The sequence below is a fragment of the Pagrus pagrus genome, assembly GCF_965226575.1.
Source record: "Pagrus pagrus genome assembly, chromosome: 1".
NCBI classification, from domain to species: Eukaryota; Metazoa; Chordata; class Actinopteri; order Spariformes; family Sparidae; genus Pagrus; species Pagrus pagrus.
In genome coordinates, this window is record NC_140185.1 from 18,533,709 (window position 1) to 18,546,118 (window position 12,410).

At 44.5% G+C, this 12,410-nt stretch overlaps 1 protein-coding gene across 4 annotated transcripts in view; it reads right to left on the reverse strand.

Annotated features, from left to right (window-relative positions):
* The window catches only part of pcdh17 (protocadherin 17), a 58,396-nt gene extending 47,083 nt beyond the window's left edge, over nt 1-11,313 (reverse strand). For 2 of the 4 annotated variants that reach the window (XM_084353310.1, XM_084353309.1), the window contains exons 1-2: nt 10,556-11,313; nt 7,190-9,781 (exon numbers count right to left, since the gene is read on the reverse strand). In XM_084353310.1, coding sequence (XP_084209436.1) covers nt 7,190-9,475 — 2,286 coding nt within the window. In that variant the 5' untranslated portion in view covers nt 9,476-9,781; nt 10,556-11,313. Of the gene's footprint in view, nt 1-6,979; nt 9,782-10,555 lie in introns of all 4 variants that reach the window. The other 2 variants (XM_084353308.1, XM_084353307.1) reach the window with 1 other exon arrangement.
* Between the last annotated feature and the right edge of the window lie 1,097 nt (nt 11,314-12,410).

Sequence of the window (12,410 nt, forward strand, 5' to 3'; positions counted from 1 at the left end):
AGATGAAACCGGCCAAATGTCCCATTTTCAATACGCCATTAGCACTCAGCATCGCCACTGCTACCCTGAAGAGCAGACACAGTCAAACGTTTGATGACAAATCTTGTGTGCCCACCACTTAGTGTGCCTTTTGTTTAGGCAATAACATCTGAGAGTGCCGACTCATTCGCCTGTGTTGCCACAAACACGTAACAGCCGCTGCAAAACACAGTGGCTGTCAATTCCCTTCAGACACACACAGGGCTTTAGACATGGGAGTCAGATTTCAAACTGTGCTACAGATACGAGCAGGAACAGAGGAGACAGCGGGATCCCTCCTATTAGTGTGTCGGACCTTCTCAAAGACACACAAACATACACTGGCAGGATTACACTGTTTAGAAAAATACGCCTCAAATTGCAAAGCAAACTGTCGGTCTGAACGGAGCGCCTGTAATGCACTCCTGCGGTTGTACGAGGGAGGAGAGGCCCGTCATATAGCGGCTTGTTTTGACACGTAGTTAGGTGAAATTAGAGCAAATGAGATGGTATTCATGGTATGTCGCTCCGATCAATTAATCACATTACTGATGAAGCTGAAGAAGTGCTGAACTGTAGAAGGCAAGGACAAGGAGAGAGATAGTCCGGGAGAAAGGGATAAATCATTCCTCTTATACTAATGAGATAGAAGGTGAGAACAGATTCACATAACTCATTCTTTGAGCTGCGTGTTGTTTCTGCAGCACATGCCTAGGGGGCACAGTGAAGGAAGATGTGGCAGAAATAAAAGCTCTCTCAGGTTGGACTCGTGCCAAGACACGGCAGAGCGAGTTCCACTTTGTTTGACTTTGAAAGTGTTTGATTTACAGCAAGGAGACACAGCTGCTGGCAGTTCAAAGAATACATCGCCACGCCGTGTACGCCTATGGAGCCCTCTGTGCGCTGTGCATCTCAGTGCACATTATTGTGAGGTCACTCTTATGTATACCCATCTATTGCTGCAGCCCGGGCACCCTGCTGCTCAAAACGTTAAGTCTGAAGACCCCAGGGGGGATCTAAGAGCCCTCAGGGGGCAGGCGGCCCCTACAGGAAAGCCCATTCCAATCTGAGGGAAGCAGCAAGACCGGTGCTTCAGAGCACAGCTGGTGGTAACAGAGGTGCGCATGTGTATGTGCACTTACACACACACACACAGACACATGGCAGATGAATCTTGGATTCCTCCACTGTGAAGGTTATGTTTTGTTCTCTTGTTTTTGTGACCTTGGTTGATGCTAGGTTGGCTCCTTGTTCCTGAGTTTTTATGAGCACAATACCAGCAGCACCAAGGTAAATGCTTCAAAATCTACTGGGGGCACGCACAGATCTCTTCTTTTTCCTCTGTAAAATGGAATGGATTGAAGGCGTTTACATTAAAAAGAAAAAAAACATTAAAGTAAAAGGACTGTCAGGTGTAAAACTCACAGATCAATCTGGTGTGGGCGTACACTTGCAATGCAACAGAAATATGGGCAACTGGCAGTACCAACAGGGTCAGGAAAACAAGACACACTGTCACACAGCCAGACAAACACAAATGACTGGCAAGATAAAGTCATGCTCGCTGTAGCCCTATAACATTATATAAAAGTAATTACTTTAGGACTTGATCTGATACCACTTAAAATGCCAGTGTGTCTGGAAGGTAACTCATACGAAACAATGTCACTAAGTGCTACTTAACAAAAGGACATGACAGTATGACATGATATTTTGAAGCTCCGGTGTCACTGAAATAGGCAGAGGAGTCCTAATCATCCACTTCCCCTCAATCACAAACACACAATAACTCGAGCAATGAATGTCCACTGACAATCCACAGTCGTATTATCATGCCCATGTCATCTCCAATAGGCTACTTCCTATTGAACCAAGCAAATTGGTTTAATGCGTCCGGCCAGTCTGGATATCACGGAGGTCAGCTTGTGTTCTCATATCCTGTCTCTTTCACTACACAAAAAAAACAACAAAATTCCTTTGTTGCCCTGCATTGCCAGGTCGGGGAGGTCCGTTAAAATAATGAAATTATGCAGCACAGATAAGTGCTGTGTCCACATGAATGCACAACAGCTGGCTGAAAGGTTTTCTAGTAGCTGCCCAAGACAGTATACATAATTGTCTTCAGTCTATCTATATCTACCTTTTTCTGTCAACAGTTTGACTCGAGTTTGGTCTAAGTTACAGGATAAAGTTGTGTCTAGTGGTGGGCAGAGTCTGAGGCCTCCATTTATACTCAATTATTTATCAGGGTTACTTGGATTTTTGAGAACTTGCGATAAATAAAACATTCACTTCCACGGCTCCCTCCAACCTCAAACAAATTTCCAGGGTACTCGTAAAATGTATCTGCAAAACTATTAATTGTGTATATATCTGAAGAATTTTCAGCCTGAGTCTGTTCAATGTCGTTCATGGAAATCGAGGCCAAAGAAAACATCAAAAGCGTCGGTGAAAGAAAGACGTCGGTGCTGTTCCATACAACCAAAGCAGAGTTCAATGTGTGTTTCCTTTCTAAAACCTGAACATTTCATTACTGCTGGGCTACTTGAGCGATCACTACAGTCATCTCCTCTTTCTCTCCTGCATCTTCGTATTACAAACAGACACGGGACAAGTAAATGAAGCTCAAATTCTGCTCGTATCAGAAAATAAGTAGCTAAGTTTCCCTTACCCCTTGTTGTACCCTCCTCCTCCTCCCCCCGTGTTCACAAATATGTAGCCAGAGACCTCTGATGTTTATCGTGACATCTTCCGCTTTCCTCTGATTTGTTAAACGTTATGATTTATTAATGAAAGAGGCTGCAAATATAGCTGCTGTGTTGTGTTGTGTGTTACACTTCTGCTACAGCTTCAAGACATACGAAAGCGTTTGTACTGGAGCAAGCACTTCCGCAAATTGGAATGCAAGTAACGGCGGCTAATAAACCAAACATTCAATGACAAAAAAAATCTATATTTTTGTTAAATTGAGATAACAATTATTTTCTGTTATTCCCCAGAGCCACATTCTGTGGTCTCCAGGCACTTCCTCTCAGTTGAATCTACCGTATGAGCTCCAGGGAGGTGAAGAAAATAAAAATAAAACTGCCTATTAATAATTCAGAATTTCAGCGTACAGTTATGTACAATAGCAGCACGTTTATTTGAGGAAATATGAAGATACACCCTAAGGCGAGCTGATGATTTTTTTTTTTTATGTACTGGCAAGCTCAAATAAAACAAATCTGGCCTACTGGCCCGAAAGAGCTCAAGAGAGAAACAAAAGTACACAAATTACAAATGGCTTCTTGAACTGTCTCTGATTCCTATAAATGACTGTTTGTGCATCTAGTAGCTGAGCTGCTCAATCCTGTCTACAAGCAGGCTTCAGTACATACAGGTTTACCAAACTCATTCCATGGAAAGCTCCAGAGGAGAGCAGTTATCTAAGATGAAGGGAGAGGGAGAGAAATGAAATAAAGAGCGCTTTTCTATTCATTGCCTCAGTGGCCACTGAAGTGTGGGAGCAATTTCAATACAATATACAGCGGAGGCTTTGATAAGACTTTTCACTAGAATCCTTAAAAACAGCCCAAGCCCGGTTACATGTGCATCTGCGTGTTGGTGTGCACGAGCATGTGCGTGTTTGTGCGTGCGTGTGTGTGTGTGTGTGTGTGTGTGTGTGTGTGTGTGTGTGTGTGTGTGTGTGTGTGTGTGTGTGTGTGTGCGCGTGAGTGTGTTTCTTGGAGGAAGGGTGTTTCAAGGTTCGGACAAATGCAAGATTGTCCCGCTCATAAAAGAGAGGGGCTCTGTCACGGAGCCTGCCAGCTAAAGGCTTAAATCACATGCCTGGAATACACAATGACGCTTCACCCACACACACCCAAACACACACACACACACCATCTCCCCCTAAATTATGCAGAGTAAGACCATTCCTGGAAGCATTCACTTTCAACATCTGCTCCAGCTACATTGTTGGCATGCACATGCTCAACCTTAACAAATCAGAGGGGGGAAATTTTTATCTCATATATTGTACTTAAATGATCACAGTCACACCTCTTAAATGATTTTTCATCTTTCTTTAAAATCCTTTAGTGGTTTAATGGCTGCCTGTCATTTTGAGAATCCATGCAAAGACCTTGGTTTATAGTAACAAAAAAAATCTACCTTGCTATCCAATTTATTTGCAGTAATGCATGCATGCATTCAGTGTCTCCTTATTAAATTTAGTGATTTTCATTTAAAACAGTTGAAACAAAATACTGTCATGCAGAGAAATATTTCATAGTCCATGTGTTTGTTATGAATTCATGTCTGACATTTTCCATTCGAGCATTAGGCGCCTCCTTACCCAGTGACAATGTCAAGTCAGCAGCGGCTAGAGCCCCTTTTCTCCTTGACACCCTCATCTCAATGCCACCTCACACAAGGCAGAATGCCGCCACCTATAGGCAGCTTTAATAGCCTTTCAGACCCCTCCGCCGCTGTACCACCTGCACCTTATTAACATGGATGGTCTCCCACCGAGACAGGATTCAGTTTAATTAGAGTTTCGTGGTGAATCAAATTACAACATTCAAAACTTATCAAAACAAATCAATGATAAATTATGGGCCAATTAAAAGTAATGACACAGGAGTCTTCGAATGTTTGGTAACAAGGAGGGCAGCCTCTGGAAAAAGGTAGCAGAAAGGCAGCAGAGGAAGTTAAGAACCAGTCAGTGGGCCACCGCCTGGCACAGCCACTGAAGTTAAACATAATGTGGGACCAAATCCTAAAACATATTCAAGACAGAGTGGGCGCAGGCTCACTCTTTGGAGCGAATTACTGAAATCCCTTCTTCCTGAGCATTGAGGAATTTTGCAGCAGATTGGTTTTAACCTTGATTCCACACTAAGTAATTCCCTTCAACGCCTTAAGCGGAATTAGGCATCATTACGTATCATCCATCTCCTTATCCCAGGAATTCTCTTTAGAAATGAAATGAAGCTCTCCACTGGGCCGGGTGCTGGCACGGTGGTGACAATGATAAGGCCAGCAGAGCTCTGCTGATATGTTCATATTATTCCCCTCTCCCAGCTAGAGACCGAGCCCAGCCTGTCTGCCAGTGCACCACTATAAAACATCATTAGAGACCAGCAGCCGTGTGGAGAGAGACTGGAAGTTGCAGGCAGTTACAGTAGCCGTACGAGGTGTAGATGAAGACAGCCACACTAAGGTGCCCTTGTGAAACTGACTGGGCAGGCGATATGCTCCCCCGCTTTATCTGTCTCTTTATTTATTTTTCCTATTTAGCCTCTCCTCCCGTGGCAACTGTAATGACAGATGGGCTGAGAGGCCTTGGGATCGATGGAAGGGGAATTCTGTCTTTGTTTCCTGACATTTTTCCCATAGCCACTCTGCTCTGACTCAGGTTACTTACTGTCCACACGGACGGACAGAGAAGGCAGAAGCAGAGAGGAGGGAGGAAAGTGATATGCTTCTGTACAGCTTCTGAAGAAACTTAATGCCTCAGGCCATCTCCCTCTACACAGGTTTCTGTTGAATAATACAATAGAGCACCCTGCACGCCTGATGCGTCGAGGGGACCCTCTGTAAACAAGACGCTAAGGAATGTGTTGTTGCTGCTCCTGCTTGTTTCCCCTTTGACAATCTGAAGGGGGGAAAGAAAAGTGCACAAAATGGGTGTGCAACAGCCCACACAGTCTAATTCATCATCACTACATTAGCAGAGAAACAGCCTGCAGAATGGACCAGCAATTATTCTGTCCCTCTGATTAGGAAGCCTTAACGGTCTTTGTGCTGACCCTTGCCCTATGCAGCTGGCTCATAATAGAAGCAGAGCTGAGACTGAGAGTGGGAACAACAGACAGTGGCCGTCCTCCCTGGTGGGAACACGTCACATCTGATCACAGTCATGTTCACATCCACGTCCAACGCAAATGGTGGGATAGAAAGGACTGCAGAGAGCCTAATCAGGAGACTAAATGGTTATAGTCCATGAAGATATAACTGGAAAGGATGTCATCCTCCCAATTTGCCAAATAGTACAATGTCACAGGCAGAACATGATAACTAACTCTCAAGGACTCCTTATTATTCCTATCAAATTACATTAGTAACATACATTTTTTATTTAAACAACAGGTAAACATAACAACAAGGGTTCATTTTGCTACAGCTGCCCATTATCCCAAGTTACATACCACTGTTTTAAGCAGGCCTTAATCCTTGTCTGACACGACAGACTTTTAATGGGCTTAAGACCAAAGACACAGAGAAGTTATCACGTTAGAGGCTTATAAACCCAAGTACTCCGCACAAAGACCTATAAAGTAGCTGCGAAAATAACTATAATCTGCTAATCTCTAGGAATTAAAATCGCAAGAATTAACCACAACGAGCTATAGAACTTTACGACTGTTTTGATGTTATAAACAGTTGCTTGTAAAGCAAATAACATCTGTCGATGTTTGGTGTTGCTAAATATTGTATCAAGAAAATCCAGTCATTTGATTAGGACATGCAAATGTCTGTGGGATAACTGGGTAATCTAAAATGGAATTGGTCCTGAGAAAACTACATACCTGATTATAGCTCAGCCACAGGCTAAACTCTTTATTCCACGGGAAGAGAATGACAATGATTGAGTGATTAATGAAAAATTCCTACATGAAAACTGATTTCAAAAGCCTGCCGTGACATATTTCAAGCACAACTGATTTGTGTTGATGTCACAGGCTCTGTTCTATGAGAGCACCAGAATGACTGTTTAATCCTTCTAATGCTCACCCTCCCTCCCCCCGTTTTCTCTCTGTTCTCCTGGGCCTCTCTGCCTCTGCCTGTCCTTATCTTTTTTTCCTTTCATTTTACAAAACAAGGGGCAAACGTTGATATCGGAAATGGGAGCTTTCTGAGGGTTGTGGTGTGACAATGGTGGCATAACAGTGAAGGAGGAGTGTGCAATTTCCCTTACCTGTATGATGGACATGCGGTTAGTAGGTGTGTCTGTAGTGCTGGTGACTGGGCCTGTGAAGCTGGTGTGGCATCCCACGTGGCCTTGGGGCACGCTGAGGTTATTGGCAGTGGGCTTGAGGTACATGACCTCTGACCTTGGTGAGCTGAGTGGCAGGCGTGTCTGGTAGTCAAAGTACATGGGAGAGGTGGCCAAGGAAGGGCTGCTTACCACATTCATCACATTCATGGCATCCCGCTCCTCCACCTCGCTCTGCACCAGCATGATGTCGTTCTTGTTAATCTTCTTCTTCTTGCCTTTCCCCAGCTGAGGGTGCGAGTACTCTGCAATGCGACAATTATAGGTACGGATTTCCTTGTTTTCCCGCTTGCACTTGATTGCTATGGTCACCATGGCAGCCAGAAGCATGATGGATATGATGCTTAGAGTTACAATGAGAGGCAGGGACATGTCCCAGTTCTGATTGTCCTTTGTGCGCGGCAGTCCGTCAGGAGGACGTCCATCTGAGGCCTTGATCATGAGCCTGGCGGCAGCAGTGAGGGTTGGCTTGCCGTGATCTGATACTCGGATGATCAGCTCCACAATCGGGCTCACATCGTCCCAAAACGGATGAGCTGTTCGCACCTCCCCTGTCACCGGATCAATCTCGAAGAGGTGCTCCTCATTTCCATCTGAGATCTCATAGGTGAGCCTCCCACTCTCACCATAGTCATTATCGACCGCTCTCACTGTGGTGACAATGTAGCCAACACCAACATTACGCGGCACATGGATTTCAGCCGTATCATTTAGGAGTAGGGGCAGAACTATGACAGGAATGTTATCATTGACATCCAGAACACTGATGCGCACTGTAGCGTTGCTCTCCAGGTGAGGCGATCCAGCATCTTTAGCAAGGACCTTAAAGTCAAAATACTTTATTTGCTCATAGTTAAAAGATCGCACAGCATAGATGGCTCCATTAGCAGCGTTTACATTAACATAGGTGTTAACGTCACCCCCGCTCACATTTGAGTTGAGTATGCTGTAGTACACTGTGCCATTCTGGCCAAGGTCTGGGTCATGTGCCAGAACTGAACCAAGGTACTCCCCCGGGATGTTGTTCTCAGGTATCTGAAGAAGATAAACTGACTTGGTAAAGCGAGGAACATTGTCATTCTCATCCAGAATCTTTACAGTGAATGATTTTGTGGAGTTTAGAGGAGGAATGCCATTGTCTTTGGCCACAATGGTGACATTGTACTCATCCTGTACCTCTCTGTCCAAGGGCCTGTCCGTCACTACTGTATAGAAATTATCGTAGTTCTCCTCAAGCTTAAAAGGGACATTACCCAGCACTCTGCACTGAAGCTGCCCATTCCTGCCTGAGTCCTTGTCTGTGACACGGACCAGAGCAATGACAGTGCCTGGAGGTGCTGCCTCACTGATGGCTCCCTGTCTCACAGACACAAAGCCTATAGATGGCCAGTTATCATTCCGGTCAAGCACTTTAACAGTGACTTTACAATGGCCTGGGATTGGATTGGGACCTAGATCCTTTGCCTGGATGTCAATCTCAATAACAGGGCTCTCCTCGTAGTCAATTTCGCCCTGAATCTTTATGACCCCTGTTCTTGAATCTATGGAGAAGAGCTCCCTGATTCTCTCTGGGGCATAGCCACTAAAAGAATAGACGACTTGTCCATTGTTGCCCTCATCAGGATCAGTAGCATTTAAATCGATTAGGACTTTGCCAGGAGGGGAATTTTCAGGAATTTCCACAACATATGAGGGCTGATCAAACACGGGGCTATTGTCATTTGAATCGATAACTTTAACATTTATCTGCATGGTGCCTGACCTAGGATATTCCCCCCCATCAGTGGCTGACAAAATAAGGGTGTGATGGCTTCGCTCTTCTCGGTCCAATGGTCGTTGAATAACTAATTCTGGGAATTTAGTCCCGTCCCCACGGGATTTTACCTCCAAGGAAAAGAGATTGTAGTCGTCGCGTGTTATTTGATAGGTTTTCAGGCCATTTTCCCCTGCATCTGGGTCATGTGCGCTGGTCAGGGGAAAGCGCGTCCCTGGCACTGCGTTTTCAGAAATGTCAATATCAATCTGATCCGAGGGGAAAGTGGGTGAGTTGTCGTTAATGTCCTGAATATCTATTTTGATCATGCAGATCTCCTTGTCATTGGCAAACACCTCCATGGAGAGCTGGCACTTGGGGTTTCTCTTACACAACGTTTCCCTGTCAATGCGCTGCTTTGTATACAAGAGTCCGCTTTGGGGGTCCACGTCGATGAGATGCGGAGCTGAGTTCTCCAGCACCCTGAAGTTGGCTTTCTTACCCTGTCCTGCCTGTCCAGTCTGTTCGAGTCCGAGTCTGGCATCTTTGGCAATGTTCCCAATCACAGTCCCCGGACCTTGTTCCTCCGGGACAGAGTAATTCAAGTTTTTCAATGTCAGGGCGTGAGCCCATAAGAGGAGGAAAAAGAAAATAGAAAGATACATCCCCACTCTGTAAAAGCTGCTATAATCTGTGTTGTGTTTACACTTCCTTTGACCTGTTGATATTTTGTTCAAATTTGGTATTTCTATTATTCGGGATCAAATACAGAGTTCTGTTCATCATGTGAGGCCTTGGCATTTGTCTTTGTGGATTGTCTTTGCTCTGTGTCTCTCTTCCTCTGCCTCTTCCAGCAATCTGTGGTGCCGAACACCTAATTTATATTCAGCCGAGCGCCCAGACTCATCTGAGCAATAATCGCGATCCAGTCTCCAAACAGAATAGTCATTGTAAGTGTTCACTCATACCACCTAGGAAGGAAAACAGAAAAAAAAAGATATATTTGTTATAATGTATACGTGGCAATTAGTCACCCGAGTAAAAATAGACTGAGCTACCTTATAGCCATTCTGCCAGTAAGACATCAGATCTACCAGTGAGCCAAAAATGAAACAGGGCTCATGTGTAATTCATCTCCACAATTATGGGGGAAGCTTGTCAATTAGTTAACCTTGGGAAGACACTTGGCGCAGCCCTGATACACAGGAATATAATGATTCCCCCTGAAGCTTATTTACTACATGTGTTATTACCAACACAGGATTCAGGATGCAGTTTTTAATCTACCTCTAATGTGCAATGCACGACCTGACCCTCGCGCAATAATGGCCCATTCACACATTATGAGGATGCTGACGGAAACTGTAATAGGGCAACTTTAATAATATGGTAACACTGCAGGCGTACAGCTGAAGATGGCCTATTGTGGCGGCTATTTGAATAAGTGTGTATGAAATGAGCCTCTTACACGCATTAACAAATCCGCATAATCCGGATATTCACAATGAGCCTTATAAAAATTCGGAAATGAGCTGCCAACATCTCAGCACAGCCGTGTAATTCTCCCCACTGATGCTCCGTGCGTGCGTGCGCGAGGCTCCCTCTCCCCGTCTCTCCGCAAGATCCAACGGTCCTTGGAAGAAGCTGTTGCATCCGCATGCAGAGGGGACGGCTGTGAAATAACAATCGCTTGACTCGAGATGAGCAACAGACACGAAAAGAGCACAAAAAAGACACAAACTTACCAAAAGGAAACTGCTGTCATAGTCCCCAAAACATATCGCTGTACAATCAAAACGGGCAGCTCCAGCAGGGTTCAGGGAGAGTTTCATCCCCAAAGCTCTTCACCAGGCTGCCACCCGTATCCTCTTCCCCCCGCTGTGTGTGTGTGTGTGTGTGTGCAGGGGGGGGGTAAAAAAGCCACAAGCCTCCGATGCACACGCAGGCTACAGTGCAGCGCAGTGGAAATAAAAAAAAAAAAAAGTGCTCCAGAAAAGTATGACTGTAATGTCAATGAGCTGAAGTCCTCTCCGCTGTCTGATTAGGATGCAGCGGCTCGCCTTCTGCCTGCAGTGAGTCACCGTGCTTCAGGAAGGAAAACTGTTCGGAGAAAATACTCTAAGGGGAAGAAAAAAAAAAGATGATGAAGAAGAAGAAAAAAAATCCAGATGTGCTGTAAAGGTAGATCCAAAAGTGTGTATTTAGAAAGCGGTCAGTGTTTTCTCCCCACGTCCGAAGCGGCGTTGAGTGACTGATTCCCGGTGTGGCGTTTTGTCCTTGTCCGCCGTCCCCCCGTCAAAGTCCACACACACAGAGAGAGAGCGAGAGCGAGAGACAGCTGCTGAGGAGGTGGTCAGCAACAACCCCGCATCCTGGCACAAGTGTCTGTGCAGCCGTCAGGAAAGAGGGTGATTTTTCTCGGATGTATACGCACAGTCGTGGTTTGGTATTTTCTGCACGTAAAACAGTCCTAAGCACATTGAACGCTTCCTCTCACTGACTGAACTCCGGACACCGCATGGTGCATTAAACATTGTCGCTGCTCCTCCGGCAGCCAATGAATTTGAAGAGGTGGGATGAGAAGGAGGGATTCAAAAGCCGCTTTGGGTGCAGACTACAAATGATTGGTGGCTCGTAGTTCACCGGTGGCGCATCTGTTTTTTTCAAATATCACACTTCATTGTTGTTTACAATAAAGGAGACCGTGCGTTGGACAGCCTTGCCAGGAGACGCGTGGGGGGGGGAGCAGAGCTGAAGTGGTTTGAAATTTCAGTTAAGCCATCTATCAGAAGAACATAACGGACAAAGGGTTTGAAGTTCCTGAATTATCTGAACGTAACATGTGGGATCTAAGCTTTTATTCTGAAATCCATTAGTGTATTCAGAGATTTGAGTCTAATGTAAAATAACGCCTTAAATTGTATAACACCTTTAGCCTATATTTGTTTTTGTTTTTATTTTTTTGTTTTGTTTTAATAGTTTACTTGTGTTTATGTATCATATTGTTTCGCATATTGCAGTTAACTATCTAGACTACTTAAGAGATTGGTTTTTGAACCCAAATTTAAGGTTTCGATAGCAAAACAAGAAGTTTAAAAACATCTCCTGTACCCTGTGTGACTAGAAAGTCTGGATGAAACCGTTCTGCATTGTTATGCCAGTTTGTAATGCCACATGAGGCTCGACAGTAATTGCATTAAACATTTTTCTATGTAATTAAAAGTGTTAATAACCTGGGAAGTTATATGATGGGAAGTGATGAGAGTAGATGATTGTAGCAGGTATTTGAAGTGACATTGAAATGCTGCACTGACTCTGACTTTCAGCAGGGCTATTGTACTTCAACAATTATAGACTGAGAACTTCATTTCATCCTGTCTCTGACTATTATAGTCCCTGTTATAAAGAGAAAAAACAACCAAAACTGTCGATTAAAAAGTTTTGTTCCAGCACTGGAGGCAGAGCTGAAATGACTTTGTGATAGACAGAAAATTAATTGGCAACCATTTTGGTAATCACTTAATTGTTTAAGTCCCTTTTTCAAGCAAAAAGCCAAACATTCTCTCTTTTTTTTGTTTCTCAGTGGTGAGGATTTGCTGC